This window comes from Bombus fervidus, chromosome 3 (genome assembly GCF_041682495.2).
Source record: "Bombus fervidus isolate BK054 chromosome 3, iyBomFerv1, whole genome shotgun sequence".
Taxonomy (NCBI): Eukaryota; Metazoa; Arthropoda; class Insecta; order Hymenoptera; family Apidae; genus Bombus; species Bombus fervidus.
This window is the reverse complement of record NC_091519.1, coordinates 11,336,587-11,357,179: the sequence shown is the minus strand read 5'-3', so window position 1 is coordinate 11,357,179 and position 20,593 is coordinate 11,336,587. Positions and strand designations below refer to the sequence as shown.

The 20,593-nt window shown below is 29.5% G+C and overlaps 3 protein-coding genes across 8 annotated transcripts in view; 2 read left to right on the top strand and 1 right to left on the bottom strand.

Moving 5' to 3' along the window:
- Positions 1–362: 362 nt before the first annotated feature.
- Positions 363–3,792, bottom strand: LOC139998383 (lysophospholipase D GDPD1). Of its 3 annotated transcripts, none has more exons than XM_072022842.1 (7): positions 3,391–3,792; positions 3,259–3,301; positions 2,458–2,639; positions 2,168–2,388; positions 1,963–2,096; positions 1,782–1,899; positions 363–1,651 (listed from the first exon to the last, which is right to left on the bottom strand). In XM_072022842.1, the coding sequence occupies exons 1-7, from the start codon at positions 3,512–3,514 to the stop codon at positions 1,526–1,528; spliced, it is 948 nt and encodes a 315-aa protein (XP_071878943.1). In that variant the 5' UTR covers positions 3,515–3,792; the 3' UTR covers positions 363–1,525. The 3 variants fall into 3 exon arrangements, with proteins under 3 accessions (XP_071878943.1, XP_071878944.1, XP_071878945.1); XM_072022843.1 differs by having other exon boundaries at positions 3,372–3,512; XM_072022844.1 differs by lacking the exon at positions 3,259–3,301 and having other exon boundaries at positions 3,391–3,780.
- Positions 3,793–4,094: 302 nt separating this feature from the next.
- Positions 4,095–8,924, top strand: Etl1 (SWI/SNF-related, matrix-associated actin-dependent regulator of chromatin, subfamily a, containing DEAD/H box 1). 4 transcript variants are annotated; one of them, XR_011803249.1, is made up of 14 exons: positions 4,095–4,523; positions 4,626–4,753; positions 5,020–5,150; positions 5,338–5,519; positions 5,584–5,812; positions 5,895–6,228; positions 6,301–6,575; positions 6,672–6,809; positions 6,940–7,263; positions 7,346–7,647; positions 7,719–7,931; positions 8,016–8,122; positions 8,184–8,499; positions 8,647–8,924. XR_011803249.1 is itself a non-coding variant. In XM_072022821.1 (13 exons), exons 2-13 carry the CDS (start codon positions 4,648–4,650, stop codon positions 8,336–8,338), a joined length of 2,496 nt encoding a protein of 831 aa, XP_071878922.1. In that variant the 5' UTR covers positions 4,095–4,515; positions 4,626–4,647; the 3' UTR covers positions 8,339–8,924. The 4 variants fall into 4 exon arrangements, 3 of the variants coding, with proteins under 3 accessions (XP_071878922.1, XP_071878921.1, XP_071878923.1); XM_072022821.1 differs by having other exon boundaries at positions 4,095–4,515; positions 8,184–8,924; XM_072022820.1 differs by having other exon boundaries at positions 8,184–8,924.
- A 4,382-nt stretch (positions 8,925–13,306) lies between these two features.
- LOC139985335 (proton-coupled amino acid transporter-like protein acs) overlaps positions 13,307–20,593 on the top strand; it is a 41,186-nt gene continuing 33,899 nt past the window's right edge. The window contains exon 1 of the mRNA XM_071999710.1: positions 13,307–13,643. Coding sequence (XP_071855811.1) covers positions 13,608–13,643 — 36 coding nt within the window. The 5' untranslated portion in view covers positions 13,307–13,607. The remainder of the gene's footprint in view (positions 13,644–20,593) is intronic.

The window sequence follows — 20,593 nt, the reverse complement described above, 5'->3', positions numbered from 1 at the left end:
GGCAAAGTGTTCACTTATGTACAAATGCCTATCGATGATCGTACCGAAAAACCAAAGCAAATTGTTTACCATAAATGTAGTAATAACTCTTGAGTATAATTACTAATTAGAAGTGTTTAGGAAAAGAATACAAAGGAATCACTAAAAAAAAATTTATATATTTAAATAAGATATATTATAGAATTATATTAATTTGTGTGATATATAACAGAAGAAACAGTATAAATATACAAGTATGAGAAAATATTTGAAATTACAAAATTTCATAATAACAAGTGCAAAAATATATCATATAATCATCGATCAAATAACATGACAAATAAATAACATTTACGTACCAGTAAGAATTATAAAATTGTAGCTTACAAATATTGTTAGAATTTATTCTAAATATAAAAGTACATGTATTTATGCATAATATAAATTTGCTCTCTATACAAGTGATTAAGAACTCTTTGCAGTATTTTTGAAACCATAATTAAGACAGTTATATGATACTAGTAATACTAATAGAGAAGAATGTATAATTTAAGTAATTATATAACAAATAAATATAATGAAATGTAATCAATTCTGTTAAAATGGTTATCACTCATTCGTGATCAAATAACGAATATGATTCCTTTTACATTTTATAATTGTCTAGTATTGCAGATCATACTCAACATTATATTCCATTCATGTACTTGTAATGCATATATGTATAGAGTATATTATATATGTACCTTCATGCATGTAAATATATTCTTTTTTAATTTTTTATCAACTTCTTGATAAATATAAATACGCAAACGAATTAAAAGAGTATTTTATATAGAAGTATGTAAATTATCAGTTTCTTGATCTTTATACTCAAAGATATGTTGCAATAAAGCTTATATAAATAATTAAACTTTGTGTGTGCGATATTATTAATAATATTTGCATCCCTATTACTAATGACTGTGTCAAACAATTTGTTTGCTTTAATACATACAAAATACTATAATAATACAGTTATATAATAAATGCGACTTAATGTAGCTGTAATGATCAAACATGTTTTGTGTATCAGTTTTCAATATATAAAAATCTATGATAATGATTTTATAAAATACTTTTTTAGATTAGATTATCGAACTTTGTGAACTTTCTATTTTGAATATAATCGAAATATCGAATATATTTGAATGCAGCAGAAAATATTTTTAGAACGTTTTTTTCGAAAAGTGTCTTTGTCTACACATTTTATAGTTATTTTTCTCATTGTATTTTACTAATATGTCACTATTCATTTTCTTGAAACTTATTTTTATCTGCCTTATGCATGTATAACTTTTTGAAACAAGCTGCTCTTAGTTCCTTTTGCAATAAGCAATAGAAATATTTTTTTTTTATAATCTGTAAATAATACATGTCTGTCAAATAAAAGTTCAACACATTCTTCATTTATAATAGCGTGTACATGTACTTTTCAGAAGTACATCAATAAATATCTTATGTATCTTATATATTAGTATCATTCTCATTCATTGCATTTAGTGTCTTATTCAATAGAACAATTACTTAAAAATAATTTTAATTTTGTAGGATAATCTGTCATTACACCAGTGGCTCCAAGATCAAAAGCTTTCTTAAATTCTTCTTCTTCATTTAAGACCCAAAAATAGATCTATAAAAACGTATTTAGATATTTTTACATGCTATAAATAAACATTTTTTCAACATATACTTATCACTAAAAGCATTGTTTTTAATCTGAATTATATTTCCAAATTTAAACTAAACAGTTGTTAACTTACATGTATTCCTCGAGTTCTTAAATGATTAAATAAGCACTTCCTCATTAGTAATACATTAATAGTCCTTATAATTATTTTTTCCAAGGGTAAGAATTTTATACTTGGACTTCCTTTGCATCTACAATAATGTAATATTGAGAAACTAGATTAAATTCAATACTGAATAAAATGTTTAGAATACCTTAAATAAATGGAAGGTAGAAATATCTCTAAATGTGTTTCCTTTAGAGGTATAAATGGTAATAAACCAGTGTATAAGAAAACTATCAACAGAGTTACACGTCTCATGGAAAATAACAAATTTATATTAGGATTCTGTGGAAAAAATAATTGAAATTAATATCATTATGTTAGTATACAAATATTGTACTATAGGAACTAGGTACCGTCTTATAACATTTTTGTGTTATGTCATCATTGAAGTTTCCCCATACAGTATACTCCTCTCGATTATATTCCTTTATTAAATTAGATACTTTGGTTATAAGTTCATCACTGTTAACTTTAATATCAATATTAATTGGTATATTAGGGAATGCTTCAAATACTTCTTTCAATAAAGCAAATCTTCTATCTTCCTCCTTCTCTGTGCCAATATATTCTACATCTGTTAAACTACAGTTTCTAAATCATTCTATTCAAAAATATAATTTTTTAAAAAACTGTTTAAGCATACCTGGATCAAAATCTATTGGAAGACGTGGTTTCAATAGAGGTAGATCTTTGTAATTTACTTCTGAAATACTCTTATTTGTGCCTGTACTACGTAAAAGATTATGGTCATGACATACAACTACTTCTCCATCTTTTGTCAAATGACAATCCAATTCTAACATTTGTGTACCAATCGCTACAGCTCTGGAATAAAATTACATTTTCATAAAGTGTTATATGCAGTAACTCATGGGATTATTTGAACATTTACCATAGAAAAGTTTTATATATATATTATATGTGTTATATGAAACATGTTGAAATTTCATTAGTAACATTCATAACAAGACATGACTATGATAATTGTATTGACAAAATTTGAAACCAATTTAAAAATGTAAATAAAAATGACATTTCAAATGTTTTGTATAATATACAAAACATAATACATTCATAAAAAGTTTCCATAAGTGTACAAATATTTTTGTGAATCTTTGTATAACCAGAAAAAATAATTTAGAGAATTATTTTTAGATAAATATCTATTAATTTAATAATTATTCTTTGTGCTGCACACTTAAGATAATGAGTAGACTTGTAGACTGTGGATTTTTATGTAATTTCATATTTTTATGAAAAGAATTAAAGAATTGGAACCTAGATAATAATTTGTTTCGCCCACTAAAAATTATAATGAGCACTTTATTTTGAATATTTTACATATTTTTGTATATGACACGTACTGGATTTTTAATGCACATTAAAATTTATCATAAATACATAAAAAACCACAATCTAATAGTGAGTAAGAATTTTAACTAACCGTTTAAAAGCATGCATCGTGTTTTCATAGCCTTCACCTGCCCCTGCAAAATTATTTTTTTATTAGTATATATATCCTTCCTATGTATGTGATGATCTTAATTATCTAATCACCAAAAATTTCAAAACACACCCCCTCTGTGGCTGATATGCTGGCACATAAATTTCACTTGTTTCTTTTTATGTAATAACGTTGGATATTTAAAAAGTATTATTGACGTTAACATATAACCTCCTACTAATGTATACAACAACATCTTATATTTGTCTATTGTTTTTTATTCGTGTAGCATATCGGAGCATGTCGCTATTGTTTAAATGAATTGTAATTAACATGTAAATGAACGTTTCAAGTGACAAGTTACTAATAGAAGTCAAATAAGAATTTCATAATCAACTTTGCTACATCATAGCCTTTACTGCATACTTGACAATTGTAAACGTTGTAATTATAAAATCCTTTGGGTGAAATTATATGAAAAATTTCCATGTTAGTTATACCTTCCTTTTTTTTTTTTTTTTTTTTTTTTTTTTTTTTTTTTTTTTAGTTATATATACAAATAAAGCTGTATATTACCAAATTCTTGTTTCATTCTATTTTTTCATTTAATGAGTATAAAACTAAAAACTAAGTGTAGGTTTATTTTTTGTTGAATAAATTCTTGTAAATAGAGGAATCTTTCGTGAAACAGAGGACTTTTGGTACAATTATAAAATTAATTTTAATATTTATATATTATATTTTTCTAAAAGAAATTGTGTTAGTATTTAATAGAAATATATTGCATAATTGATCATCGTTTTGAGTAATTTTTTATTAAAATTTCTACATACATAAAATGATGTAATATTAAATTTCTTTTTTCCCTTATTTCATTATCCAAAGAGTATAGAGAAATTGAGCCTAGATGTAATTTTCGTTGAACAAGTTCTTACTGCCGTGACATAGAATTTTCGGAGTAATTATAAATCTTATTTTAATTTCAACTGTTGTGTATTTTCTAAAAGCATATTGTGTTATTTCGTAGAAAAATATCACGCGATCGATCATCATTACATTAACTTCTAATCAAAATTAATTTCATTTATACAGTATACAGATTTATGAATTACACTTTTTATAAGTTTTAGTAAGCATAATTATTCTCTTTTTGTATTCTTTTCGTTTTGATTTTTGAAAAATAAGAAATAATAAAAGGGTATGAAGGAAATTATATAGTCATTAAGAAATTCAGAAGCGAAATAAGAGGAATTACAGGTAAATAGGTAATTATATTAACCTGTTGGGCATTTATCTTTCGGAGCTTTTACGAATGCACCTGTCAAACAAGTTTAAAAGCTGCCTTTACAAAAATGTGTTTTCGCCAGCGTCTCTCATTCGTTTAACGAGATGTCGGATTCGAATTCACCGAAAACAGATGCGAGTAGTCCAAGCCTTTCGGGAAACTTACGACAATTTCGATTCCAGAAGAAACAACTGAAACCGTTGAACATGTGTAAGAGTCTATTTATTCACGAATTTCAATTTTTAGGTCAATACAGTCGGTGTCCATTTTTTGTTGTTATGTTATTCAAGAATAATTTCCTATATATGATTATTATATGTTTTTAATCATTATTTTTAATTAATTATAATTTTATTTGAATGTAAAAATCAAGAAATTAGAAAAATACACTTTACACATATTAGTTGATGGTGACAATGTTATTAATATTTGTATTCCAATGTATCTATGAGTAAATAATCAGTGTTTTTATTTAGCGGATGATGACAGTAATTTAATGGGATCTAAGATACAATTTCGACGTAAGGCAGTCAATGTAATTGAAGATAGTGACAGCGATGCAGGGAGTCCTGTTAAAAGAACGAGCTCTTTAGATCATACAGATAAGGTATACACATATATATATATCATATGATAGCTTTTTATTACTAATGTTTTATAATAAAGTATTTGCTTAATTATAAAATGTTGAAAAATAATGAAATTAATTTTGTTCTAAATATATGGGTATTTTTTAATTCTAGTAGCAAATCATCTTATGCTGAATGAGAATTTAATTTTCCATTATTATGTAGGACATGTCCAATAACATAAATTGGAATAGTGACGAAGGTGATGAAGATACCAGAAATAGTAGGAAGAGAACTACTAAAGAGCCTTCCAGAACCAACAAGAAAAAAAAACGAAAATTGAATAATGAAGAAGATGTAGATATCGATTCAGATGAAGCAACCTTTAAAGATAAAGTGTTTGATAGGTATACATCTAGAGATTTTGTGTGTTCCATTAATTTTAGCATTTCTTTTCTCAAATGTTTACAGTGATGAAGATTCAGATATGGAAATATCTAATGAGCTTACAGCTGATAAGAAAGCAGTTTTAGAATTTATGCAAAATGCTCTTACATCAGAATTACTGTTAATGTCTCAATGTTCTCAAAAGAAAGCAAATGCTATCAAAGAAGCAAGGCCATTTGAAGATTGGAGAGACTTAGTTCAAAAGTTCCAGAACAACAAATATCTAGATACAGAACTTTTGAATTCAGCTCAGGTAACCAGCTCAAAAAAATCGTAAAATTTTTAGTTTTCATTTGCAATGTTATTAAGATAAATTATATATTATAATAAAACAGGAATTACTAGCTACCAGACATGCAGTAGAAGCTCTCATGAAGAAATGTCTTCGTTTGTCTACAAATATTGAAAGAGCTGTGGCTGCAAGAGCATCGGCTATCACAAGTCAACCCAAGAGATTATCCTCAAATTTAAAATTAGCTCCATATCAGATGGTTGGATTAAATTGGCTTGCTGTGATGCACACTCAAAATGTTAATGGTATACTTGCGGATGAAATGGGTTTAGGAAAAACAGTGCAAGTAATAGCTTTTCTTACATATTTGAAGGAGGCTGGCCTCAGAGATGAGAAAGATGGACCACATTTAATCGTCGTTCCTAGTTCGACGATGGGTAGATAGACATTATAGGTTGCTTTGGCCTATATTATTTTGTTTGTAATCCGTTTTCATTTTATCCTTGTAGAAAATTGGAACAATGAGTTGGAAAGATGGTCGCCCGGTTTGAAAGTTGTACAATATTATGGTTCTCAGGAAGAACGAAAAGAGATGAGATTAGGATGGCGAAACGGTGATTTGGATGACGTTGATGTATTATTAACTACATATAATTTAATTAGCAGTACACCGGAAGAACGAAGATTGTTTCGTGTTATGCCTATTCATTATGTTGTTTTCGATGAAGCTCATATGTTGAAGAATATGGGTACTATCAGATACGAAAATCTAGTTAGAATTAATGTATGTGTTCCCTCATCGCATTTTTACATAACTCCTTTTTACATTTTTTTACATGTACACTTTTTTACATAAACCAAATTATCGATTATTTCGTAGGCTAAACATCGAATTTTGTTAACGGGTACCCCTTTGCAAAACAATCTACTGGAATTGATGTCGCTCTTAATATTTGTGATGCCTTCACTGTTTGCTGGCAAACAAGCTGATCTGAAGAGTTTATTTTCAAAGAATCCCGTAAGTTCAATATGGTAATAGTAATAGCTAATGACAATAATAATCTTAAAGAAAGTTAAAATTGGAGTAAAATTAAAAAAGTTAAAATTAAAGTAAAAGTTACTATGTAACGATGAGTATTACATTATAGAAGGTTCCATCAGTTAAGAAAAATAGTGAACAGCCATTGTTTGAACAAGAACAAGTGAAAAATGCGAAGCAAATCATGAGACCGTTTGTGCTTCGCCGATTGAAAGCCGAAGTCCTTCGAGATTTACCAGAAAAAACCGAGCGTGTGATTAAGTGTCCAATGATAGAGAAGCAGCGAAAGATGTATACTAATTTAGTTGCTGAATTTTCAGCTGAGGCTGATCAAAGTACTGAGGTTAATGGTATTGGAATGATGATGCAGCTGAGGAAATTAGCTAATCATCCTCTTTTAGTACGAGACTATTACAACGAGTCCAAATTAAAAGTATTTTCACAGTTACCTTTCTTACATTTATTACGAATGAATTTATAACATGTAATTTTAACGATTCACAATTTTGTGTCAGATAATATCAAGTAGATTAGCAAAGGAACATTCATATAAGCAGAAAAACCCAGATTACGTATTCGAGGATTTACAGTGGATGTCAGATTATCAAATAAATCAATTAACAAGAACGTACAAAAGCTTAGCTGGATTAGGCTTACCTCAGGAACTAATTTCAGAAGCTGGAAAGTTAAAGATATTGGACGAGTTACTACCAAAGCTCAAGGAAGAAGGGCACCGAGTATTAATTTTCAGTCAGTTCACCATGATATTAGATATTTTAGAAGAATATTTAACTATTAGAGGACGAACGTACTTAAGGTTTGTGCTATGTACTTTTTATCTTTTATATTTTTCATTATTATTAATCTTTTACGTGAATATGAAAACAGATTAGATGGAAGTACACCAGTAACAGATAGACAGTATTTAATAAATCAGTATATGGAGGATGAAAGTATATTCATATTTTTACTATCTACGAAAGCTGGAGGCTTGGGGATCAATTTAACTGCTGCCGATACTGTTATAATTCACGATATTGACTTTAATCCTTATAATGATAAGCAAGCGGAGGATCGCTGTCATAGAGTAGGTCAGAAAAGGTATGCTTTTTATCACTAATTTATGTCCTTTGAAAAAATATAAATAAATGTATGCTCTATAAATATATCTGACACTATTTTTAGACCAGTTAGCATAATTAGATTATTAAGCGAAGCTACTATAGAAGAAGGTATATACGAAATAGCTCAAGACAAATTACATCTTGAACAACAGATTACTGGTGAAGAAGGTAAGTCCTATGAATTTTGCCCACTTTATAATCCAATATTACGCATGGAATTTGTTCACAGAGAATGAAAGCACGGACAAAAAGAGTGTATTAAAGTTACTTAAGATGACGTTAGGGCTGGATCACAATAAATCATTATCGCTGTCTCCAATGAAGAACGGGAGAACAAGTAATGGGTTATTGGACAATGAAGAAAATTGTCATATAGAATTTTAAAGATAATCTTTTATTTGAACCTATTTTGTATTAGCAGGAAATTTAACATCATTTTTATATACATGATATGTCTTTGTGATTGCACAAAGAATATAAAGAAAAAAAAAAAAAAAAAACAGATAAAAAAAGGAAATTAAAAGTCAGCCTTGCAGTTGTGTATCGTACGTAATTTTTAAATTTAATTATTGCACATTCGAATATGCACACATGATTTTGAGTGACGTTATTTGTAAATTGTGAATCCTTATTTGTACATCGCATATGCACTGTATTATTCTCCTATTTATATGAGCATATATTAGATTTAGATTCATTCGTGACTTTTACATATTTTGTCTGATATGTTTTGATATTTAATGGTATATTTTGTGCGTAAACTTTAAGAGAACCGTTAAGACTGCACAATATTTACTAATAACACAAGTTGATGGTGAATAACCGAAAAAAAATGAATAAAAGAGAAGTTGATGTAAGAAAAAGGGGATATAATGTAAACAGTATCAGATTAATTGATATTACTGTACACACATTCCTGAATGAAGAACTTGATCTTTGTACAAAATCATTAAAGATATTATACACCTTTCCTTAGACTTAATTTATTATCTTGTAATACACGCGTTAATACTTGAGCGAATTTAACGAAAATCTAGAATTTAAGAATTTACGATCAGATGTTCAAGGTAATAAAAGCAAATATTTCAAAATATGGATTTTCAAGATGCTTTGTAGTTATTGTAACTATTAAATTACGCGACTAACTAATTAGAGAATTATCCTTAAACTTAAAGTAATAGATACAATTACAATACAATTCATTCATTTACTTTTATTTATCTTTTTTAATTACGAAAATTAAATAATTTACAATTTTTAAGAAACAATGAGTTATTATAGTCTATATTATAATGTATAAATGATACTTTAATCTTTCTAATCTTGACGCACATTGATCTTTCAAATTACGAAGCTATCGAGTCTTTTTACTTGAAGATCGATTATAACATCCATCATAAATTTTAATACCACTATTAATATAGAGTATTATAGAGTGTCAAAAATTAATTTTATTTTTGTGTATTATTAAATACGCAAAAACTCAATTCCAAAAATGTATTGACAATCCTTAAAATTGTCCTAAAAATCCTAGTCATTACAAATCCTAAAAATTTCATATTTAATAAATTGATCTTCTTCGAATAGTCTCATAAAATGTAACTGTTCAAATTGTATAGAAGAAGAAAAATTCTTAGAACGTTATAGGTATGCAAATACATTCAGATACATAGAGATACAAATTATTTATTATTTTTTATACAAGATGTCAAGTCGTTGGACAATTTACATATCTGCACAATAATTATATTATCAGGATACGATACAAACATCTTCAACAAGTCAATAGGTGTCGCAGTAAATCTTGCGTTCATCTAATACCTTCCTGTGTCGATAATCTATGACGTAAATTGAATATCGTATATTTCCACGATCGAAATCTACAGTTACACGGGGTATTCGAAAATAATCTATCATGATCATCACAATGTTATTCTACGACTTTGGATCGGTATAGATTTGCAAAAATGTAGCCGCAAAATTAAACTTTGCCTTGTAATTCAAACCCAAATTTTTGTTCTTATTGCATCGTATTGTACTCATCACAAAGATCAAAGCCTTAAAGGAACCTCTTATTCTTGGAAAAAAATATTAAGATGTCATTAGTTTTCGAATTCACTTTATTTGTAATGCACTTACATTTTGCAGTCACATGTAGGGATAGCACATAGTTATCGCACGTACATACGCCAGATGCATCTTTACATATCCTATATCTTGCTTTCTTTTTCTCTTTCTTTTCTTCTCGTTATTTACATTCTATACTTCGGCCAATTTTCTACCCAATATTACGCATTGACTTTAGGCAATAAAAACTATATTTAATCCGATGTTTTAATTATTTAACGGACGTAATTCATCTACCCAAACTATGAACGATATTTTTCACGACTTCCAAAAGCCATTTGTGTCAGAATTGGTGAACGAGCAAGCCACAGATGAGAAGCAAGTCTGTATCCTATTCACCATGATCCAATCATTTCATTCAAAAATTGATGGGTTGGTTGACTAGTGTGAGGTGGAGAATTATCATCGACCGACCTACCAATTTTTTCATCATCTAAATTTAAGGCGCAATCTTGCTCAGAAACTTGACCGGGATATAGAAATGTGAGTCCGGTTGTTGAAATAGCAAGAAAGGAAGAATAGAAGATATGGGATTTATAATCGTGGCTTTGGGGCATTTATGTGCGACACTAGATGCTATTTTCCTTGTATCTGACTGTAAAATGTAAGTATTATTATTACATATAAAATAAGTTCGAAAGCTAATGGAACTCAAACATTTTTTTCCCAAGAGGACAGTTGAGTTACGATTCGTGTTCCTCTGAAATTTGTTATTCTCATCAGAAGAATACGATGCAATAAGAAAAATTGTAACCTTGAATTTTAAGATGAGGGCCATTCTTGTAGCTATTTTTTTTTGCAGATCTTCATCGATCCAGAGACGTAGAATAACACTATGATGCTCGTGACAAATCATTCTTTGTACATCTGAATACAGAATGTCATTATCAGGCGGCTCAGACATTACATCGATAAGTTTCCATAATTTTGTTACGATTCTATTGATAATCATCCGGATGAAAACTTTCACTAGGAATTCTGTCATTTGTAATTGGTCACTTCCATTCATGGATTTATAATGTGGCATATGAAATAATTCTAACTTTTCAAAATTGTATTATTTGAAAATCGTCGACTGAAACAATTGAAACATCCTTCATTATCAGTGAGAGGTAGAAGTCCGAGTAGTGGAGGATGAAACTTGTGGTGGGGATGGAGACGCGAAGGATAGAGATAGAGAGGCGAATAAAAAATAGAAAAAGAGAGCGAAAGACGGAAACTAAAGTAATAGAACCGATGCCGAAGCAGAATGAAACCCACGTGGTATCTAACGTTTTGAAACAGTTAAAAATAAAGCATGCATATTTGCAGTAGATTATTAATAAACACATTGGTTGTTCTTCACATTTCTAATAAAGGATATGTCGCAGAGGAGAAATAAAGAGCATAACGTTTAATTTCCTTATTTCATTAACATGATTGGTCATAGTCGTAAATCTATTCCTTTTTAATTCTTTTTCAAAGATTATCATTGGCCAAATCAGCGATTAATCTCTTGTTTCGTGTTGTATAGCGAAAGCATCCTGTTTTATTTATTTTTAAAGCAGTAGTAGGTGGCGTGGGTATCGGGCATCTGATTTGTCAAACTAAAGCCCACCAGGCAACTAACAAAGAAAAATATACAACACATATGTATATGTAGTCTCTGTAGAAGTCGCTCATCAGGCGATAAGATTAAAGGAAATGCCTACCCGGATCTAGCAATTTCACTGTTCTTCTTCTGATATCTTGTGTTCTATTTATTTGGTTTGCGAATCTAGGAAATAAGAATGAACGAAGGGCGGTTCATTAGAGCACATAATGATTGAGGTTACTTTATGGAACTTGTTACTTAATTGTTGAAGCCGCGCTTGTTGACACATTTATCGAGTGTTTTTCTTGAAAGTTCTAGGACAACGTCGAATAATAATCTCAATATCCATTTTATCCCACAATAACAGTATACCTAACTTCCTCAGATGATTTACGTTCTTTATCCTTATTTTACGATTTATATCCTCATGTTTATAAATTATTATCGTGTATGGTATGATAAACTGATTAATGATGTTTTAACGTGTACTTATACCTACAGATTATAATTATTTATCATTCGTACTATTATTTATCTTTTGAAATACGCGAAAGGAAAACTTCCATTTAATTGATTTACAACTGCAAGTAAATCGTAACTTTCATGATTAACTGATTAATGTTTGCAGTCACAAGTAAACGGTCATATATCGTTCGACTCACTACATAATTAAACTATCTGGATAAACATTGATTCTCTATTAATCTTTCTACGTTACACACGAATCGAATCACTAGGTACATACATCAATTTTTAATATCATCAATATTTACGGCGATAAATTTGACTGTGTTATTATCGACCGTGGCATTGCATTAAATTGTACCATTTTATCAATGGTAAGACTACAACAAAAATTGCAATAAAAAAATTAATTCAAGTATAAAACATGATTGAAGAATTTTTATACGACAATCTTGCTCTTATCTCAACAAACAAACTTCTACTAAATGTTTCAAGAAAACATTTCGTACAAAGTTGAAAGGAGGAATCGCGCACATCAATAACGATTTTCTCATAGTTTGTCCAAACTTGAATCATTTTTTTTTACTAGAAACACACGATTACGATCGAAAGAACGCAACAAGATTAGTTCTACTCTCTTCGTGTTTATATGACCCAAACTAGATTAGATATTAGACATTCCAATAAAGCATATTATAAAAATATAGATAGTTCTTAAATATTTCGTCTTAATATTCAATATCTGCGTATCCACGCTTCTTATAAATAAAGTATTAAAAAAAAAGAAAAAAAAAGAAAATATCCGAGACGAGAACGTGAAAAAAAAGAGAGGAGAACAGCAGGGTTAAAGAATCTGAGAAGAGTATCTTCAACGACAACAAGTTCTTTGATTTTTGCCGATGGCTTGTGTTATCGAGCGGGAAAATTCACGACAATCAATCGTTGGACGCCTAAAACGTCGCTGCATTAACGTAGCAAAGAATTACGAAAGGTAAAGTGTTTTTTAAGGTAAACCGGCTCGTTTCACTTTGTAGATGCCGGTGTTGAATAGGCTTGGTAAAGGTACATACTCGAGCCGCATCGTCGCTCGTCCGAATCATGCCGTGAGTGACCAGTAAACGAAATGGCAACGAGTACTCTGTGTGCCGTGTACGTGGTATGATGCTATATAAATAATACTTGGCGCGAACCCTGATCAGTCGAGTTGCGGCGGCCGTACCTGTCGCAACACACAATAATGCATCGTACCATAACAAACTGAAACCGGTTGTCCTTTTTCACATCTTTCGCTGCTTCGCTGTTCTCATTTACCTTAACCTTGTTCCGTACTTGCGTCGTGCGACTCTTATATATATATATATATACATATATTTCTATTTTATTCTTTTTGACGCACCGCATCCAGGTGATATACTTCGTGTGTATCTCTTTCTCTCTTTGTCTCTTCACCTTATTTCTCGGTGTGTACAGAAGAAGTGACCCACCAGAATGTCGCACGACAATTTCGGATTTACCTCGAGTACGGTGAGTGACACTATTTATATTTACTTTGCTCTCCTTGCTTATGTTTATCTTGTTTACGTAGGATGCTCGCACCAAATACATCGATTACGCACTGATATGCGTAGTCGTTCGCGATATATGGATCGTTCTTTTTTAGCGGCAATTTATATTCAGATTGTACCGATATATAGTATAGGAAATCGTTAAAGGTCGATTAGGCGAATTAGCATTACTTTTAACTATGCCATGTAATGTAAATTTTTTGGAGACAATTGCTATTTAAATTGTAGATAGGGATAGAACATCTGTTATCTACTGGGTGAATTGACGGTATGATTCGATTCTTCTATCATTGTATATCTGTGTTAATTAATGTCTAGGTGAATAGAAATAGACATATTCGTTATAGATATATTAATATGACACGTGTAATTCGATTGTAGTTCGATTACTTTCATTTCAGTCTGGGAAATTTTACTTTTGTATGGAGTATGAAGATTGTTTTCATTTCATTAATCTAATTGTTTGAAAATCCTACGATATACTGTGGTCAATATGAGTGACGTGTTTCACGTTTATTTCTTCTCTTCCTCTTTAGTAAAACTTTTCTTTGGGAGAAGAAAATTGGAATACGTTTTACATGACGAGATTTGTCATTTTATAAAATACGAAGAAACACAATAGTAAATTCGTAATGTACAAGGAAATATGTTTGTTGAATTATTTTAAAATTATATAGGTATACTTGTTAGAATTTTCAATCATAAATAAATACTTTAGGAAAAACGTGATCTTTTGATCATAATTTGCCACTATAATTATTTTTTTTCTCCACAAGTATTAAAATTATCGTTCATTAATAAAAATACTATTTATTTCGTATTTCGTTCCAAATATTTTATTATATAATTCTATGATAATTTGTGCAATTTCGCGTTGTAATCTATCTCGATTATAATGAAAATTGACTAATTTATGCACTTCTGCCGTAGTATTTCAAGATTTTGTTTCTTCAAATACATCTAAAATATACAAAAATATATAAAAGAATGTTATACAAAAAACATTAACATCAATTGAATAATCAAAATTCACCAAATACTGTTTTTTTTTTTTTTTTTGACGAAATTTTGCATCTTTCACATTCAAACAAGCAATAATACTAATGAAATATTACTACACATGAAGTTAAAAATGTTTCTTATTAATATAATATATCTTTAGACTAAAATTAGTAAAACTAGTAAAATATTCATTATGAGCCACTGCGTATTCGATTCCGCGGTTCCTATTAATCGATCGATCTCGAATATCATCGAAAAGGGAAAGTTCTTGTCTGAATGAAAAATTGTCCACATCGAAGGACAATATTGACGAGAACTATGTGACGTCAATGCTCGCAATACGCAGAGGAAATTCGTGATTTAAATTGAAGCAAGTTTTTTATGCTCGAGATCGGATCGAATTCCTCGACAAGTTTTTTTCTACCGAGATTTCAGTCACCAGGATGTGAAATTCGATTGGAACTGTGAACCGCTTTTGTCGAATGGTCAGTGAAACTGTGTGTCCTTCGTATCGAGATTACTATACTTTTTTGTTCCTTTTTTTTGCGAGTTCCAATCTTCTTTTTGCGATTTATTAGATTTGTAGTTCCTGAACGAGAAACAATTAAATAATTTCAACCTGAAATCGACTGATCTCATCGTGGCTTATAACTTTTTCATTTGCAACAGTTGGTGGTTGATACTATATTGTCAAGGAACTTCTTTTTGTATTACTTTCACTTTCTTTCTATGATTGTAACCAGTTTTCCTGTTTGAAGATCGAATTTTTGTTTAAATTATGTCTAAAAATTCCGAATTTATTTATTATTAATTTAATAACATTTTAATGCTCCAAAATATAAATTACGATTAGGACTACGGAAGGTTTCTAAATATAAAAAGAAATATAAAAAGAATCTTTCTTCTAAAAATGTTGAAAATTTCAGATTTCTTTATCCAAGTAAAATTATGAATTAGTTATTACTTAAATAATTAATCAATTGCACGATGTTACTGATACTTCTTCTGATAATAAAAAAAGAAATGTTTTCAACTTAAAATAGACAAAACAAATGAATATTATTAGACAGACAAAAGTGAAATGAATATTATTTATTGATCAAAAATATGCTTGTTCATGTTGATCCAATCTCTTTGATTCAACAATTCACGTTATCATAGGTAATCGTTAGGATGATAAGTAAAAATTCGGTAATCCCGTAAATAGATCAGTGAACCTTATCCAAACAGAGGTCGTTACATTGTTGCACACATAGACGCGTGAATAAAGAAGTTTATGTTAAGAATCGATAATCCCCGTGTTGATATTGTGGATTTAGGTATTAATGTGAGCAATTGGAATCATTGACAATAAGACGTTTGTGGTATTTGAATTCGTTCTAATAACTGTAAATTCATATAATCCACGCTTGATAATAAGTATTTAATTTTATATACATATATATATAACTTGTGGAATTTAATTATCAAGGCCCTTTTGCGCAATTGAACCAATATGTAAATAAATTCTTCAAATTACGAATCATCCTATTATTATACTATTTCATTTAATTAAAATTTTAGTTAATGTTAAAAGATTAAATATATGAACACCTAGAATTAGAATAGTTTAAGTAATTTCATAATAAAAAAATGTCTAATGTTGGAAGGTTGAATATCTGAAAATTAAAAAACTGATAATTCGTGTAATTTCGTAATCTGAAAGCTCTTAATATCAGAAGATCGGGGGCTTGAAAGTCGGAAGACTTTATCTAAGAATCAAAATTGAGGTTAATCTACGAATCGACAAATTTAATTGTATCATTCCCTCGTTAGAATTTTGCTTACCTCTATCTGATTCATAGCGAGCAAATCGTATACTTACGTACTTGACGCGTCGTTTTCCTTCAAACGATTCGACAGCTTTTAGCAGGAGAATCGAGAAAAATGGTTTCTGTCCTCTGGGAATCGACCTTAGTACCGTATCTCTGAGAGAGAAAAAAAATTATTGCCCTCAATAACAATACTGGCCGCGATATCAAATGTTTGTTACACTGATTACTTAGCTCCGTCATTTGGACTTGTACGTCTTGTTTTCGTAGATCGTATTACCTGATAAGGAGGAGATCGTTCGAATGGAACTTTTTAAAGGGAATGTTCCTATGATGATAACAGTTACGTGAGAAATTTAGAAATTTTCTCGCCGAGGTAAAGCAGTTGATTAATCAATTATTACAGATTGCACGTGAATTTTGTCGAGGCGTTAATATTCGATAGCAGACGCTCTAAACGTAATTTTTCATTCGATTAGGTTTGTTACGATGACAAGGGGAGATAAAATTTCAGCTATCATAATAATAGTGATTTATTAGAAGAGAAATTAAATTTTGATAGCATACGCTTCGCTATCACTAGACTGCAGATTTTTATGTATTTATGTAAATTTAGAGATAAATAAATGCAGAAAATGCGTATAATAAATAAAAATATACGAAATATCCAAAGTAGGGTACTTATAATTTTAAATTAAATTAATTAAATACTTCATAATTTTTAATAGACAAAACGAATCTTCATGTAAGTTCCATCTTTTTAGTTGTGCCCACAACTAAATATAAATTTGCATAAAAATTCGCCGTCTAAATATTACCATCGATCATTGATGATACGATTATTATTTGTCAGAATTCAAATATTTGTCTTGGATTTTCTGATGAAAAGTATATATATAGTGACACTATGTCATTATGACAGAATAAAAATAAATGATAGCGATTTGAATTAGAGTTGTAGTCTATTTGCATGCTTCCATTGATCAAAGTTTTATGAACTGAACTTCCAAAGAAATTGACGCCTTAAACTTTAAGTGAAACTTAAGTGAACTTGTTAAAGGTTATACATACAGGAATTGATAGTAGCTATTTACTTATGTATGTTTGTATATATGTAAGACAATTGAACACCAGATAGGCTAACTCGTTGCTTCATGATCGTTTCTGTAACTATTTTATTGACATTCTTGTCAGATGCGGCACATTGATAATTTGTATTCAGTTATCCTTATGAAGAATTGAAATTAACGTTTACATAACAATGTAGCCTGCTTCTGTTGCATAGAAATATAATGTATAATTCATGTTACGAGTGTGACTCGATGCTATAAAGCTAATAAATTTTATTATGGAGATACTATATATAATAATACTATTCGTAGATGCTATAATAATTATCATTTTACACACTATATATAAGTTTATTAAATGACAATCCATTAAAAGGCTCAAGCAGTGGGATAAAGCGTAAAAACGAATTTGAAAGTCTGAAAATTCAGAACTTTGAAAATTCGAAAGTCTGGTACTTTGGAATTCTGAAGATCCAATGTTGCGTTAATTTAATTTGAGTCAAGTTGATGTAAATTATTTCAAGTAGTTGAATCGAACCAACAAATCTAACTGTAATCAAGATGTACGTGTCTAATAGAAGGAGTGATTCTAGAATGACTATATCTATACATAACTTTACACACGTGTATGCCAAATAAGAGGAACAATAAACGATATGTTTATCAATATTCTGAATGATATAACAGTATAACAATATGTTTGGCGCCAAGGTAATTATAATAGATATTAACTTAGGTTCCACGAATACCGAAGTATGGCGAAAAGCATTAAAGTTATTTGAAGAGCTTGATCTATTTATTTCGCCTACCCCACTTAGTCATCGATCTCGAAGTCGATCTATCGGCCAATGAGATTCAAACTACATATTGCGTAGATGTTTCCTAACCTATACCAAGTATGAGCACATGATTGAAAATATTCCGCTAGTTTTCGAACAGACTGATGTTAGTCATGGAAATGTACAAATAACAATTTTTATCATAGGACTGTCAATATTTGCACATAGCAGCTTCGGGTTTCGTCGATTTAATACATATTTTGTTCTGGCGTAATATTTGTTTTACATTCAGGAGGTTAGACTCGATGATTTCGTAATGGAGGAATTTATACGCTTATTTTAATTTCAACGTGATGTCTCCAATTATCGTCGAATTGCGCAGAAAAAATCGAACCTTTAAGATTTCAAATTCTCAATTACTAGATAACGAATATTTAAGCATTTATTTGTAAAAGATTAAAAAATGTGCAGGATGCACGTAATATGTAGATATTCGGAAAATATTCAAAGTAAGTCGCTCATTGTAATATTTAGTGAGTGGATCAAATTTTTATTTAGTTGTATTTAGTTTTATTTAATATTTAACGAGTGGACTAAATTTTTATTTAGTTATTTTTAGTTCCATTTAAAATTTAACGGATGGATCAAACGTAGTTCCATTTATTTCCATCTTAGTCCCAAAAATATAAAATTGCACAAACATCTGCAATCTATTAATTACGATGTCTCTGTATATAAAATTTCTATGTTACATAAAAATATAATTATTAATATTAAGGGAAATAATTTCTTTATTGAGAAAGGTTCCCTTATGATCTATTAATTGCTTTATTTTTTATTTTATTTTAGTGTTATGCAATAATTTTTTATACACCGGTTAATGAATTTCATCTGAATAGAAATTCTAAATGATAAGAAAAAGTACTAGGATTAAAATCATTCATCGATAAACAAAGACGACCTTGTATTTGAGAATGTCCTTACATTCCTACACTCTTAATAATTAAATTGTTTTGTGTAAATAACAGGAATTATTATCTACGTGTGATAACAGGTAAAAAGTTTATACGATTCATCTATCTAGCGTATTATGATTTCAGTTGTACTATAACAAGATATTAACAAGCTTGAATATTTGGTTTACTTTATGTTACGACATTCACAAGTTGATTTATTGTAGAATGTAATATTTATTTGATAATTGTTGCGTAATTATTGGAGTACACCGTTTTAAGAGAAAGGAGGGATTATTTTAAAGGCAAATGTTGATTCTGCGATTAGGCAAATACGTAGTTATTAGCGTGGGTAGTAGATTAGGAATTAACAAGGTGTTCGCATTTAGGTAGCGTATCACGTAGCATACTAAACAGAAGATTTGATGAGAGTTTAACCGAGGCAGTGTATTTAAGCAACGGATTAAAAGTAACGAAATCCGATGTTTAACAAATTTGGAAAATTCGATAAGTCGAGCAAGAAAATATGAAAATGTAAAAATTTGAAATTTAAGGATATTGAGAATTTCACATTTCGAGATTTTGTAAACTCAATTGTTTTTATAACTTTGAAAATTTGATGGTTCGAAAGTTTAAAACTCCGAGGATTCGAGAATTTTCAGAATAAGATTAAAGCTTGAAAGTTTAAACGTTTAGTATCGTAAAAATTTGAAAATTAAAAAATTCCAAGGCATCAGATTTTAATAACTTGATAATTTAAAGAGCTAATTATGATCGGTGGTCTATTGTACTTAACATTATTTCTTCAGCCTTATGTGACATATTACACGATCTTCAACAGTACATCGGTGACGATGCAATAAACAAATTTTATTATCAGTAAATTTCTAGTCACGTTTCTGTGAAACGTAAGTATCTTTTTGGCTGAGAATCATCCAATATTCGCGCAGTTTCGAAAGATGTAAATCGGTATAGAAATTAATGAGGAACATGTGCGTTTGGTTTCATCGTATTTTCCTAAAAAGGAACGGTGCAACTGGTCGATCAGCAACCGTGAATTAACTTTCTATTTAGTTGGCCAATAAATTCACCTGTTTCCCCGATGCGCGTACGGTTTACACAGTTATTTGCAAAAGGTGCTATCGATAACGTTTTTGTTGGATAATAAGTCGCTTAACTTGTGGCTACATAACTTGAACAAACGGTATCATAAATCAATATGAACTTTTTTATCTCATTTTAGATTATATTTCTCAGAACAAGAAAACGTTAGAGTTTTTCTTAATTGTTTCAA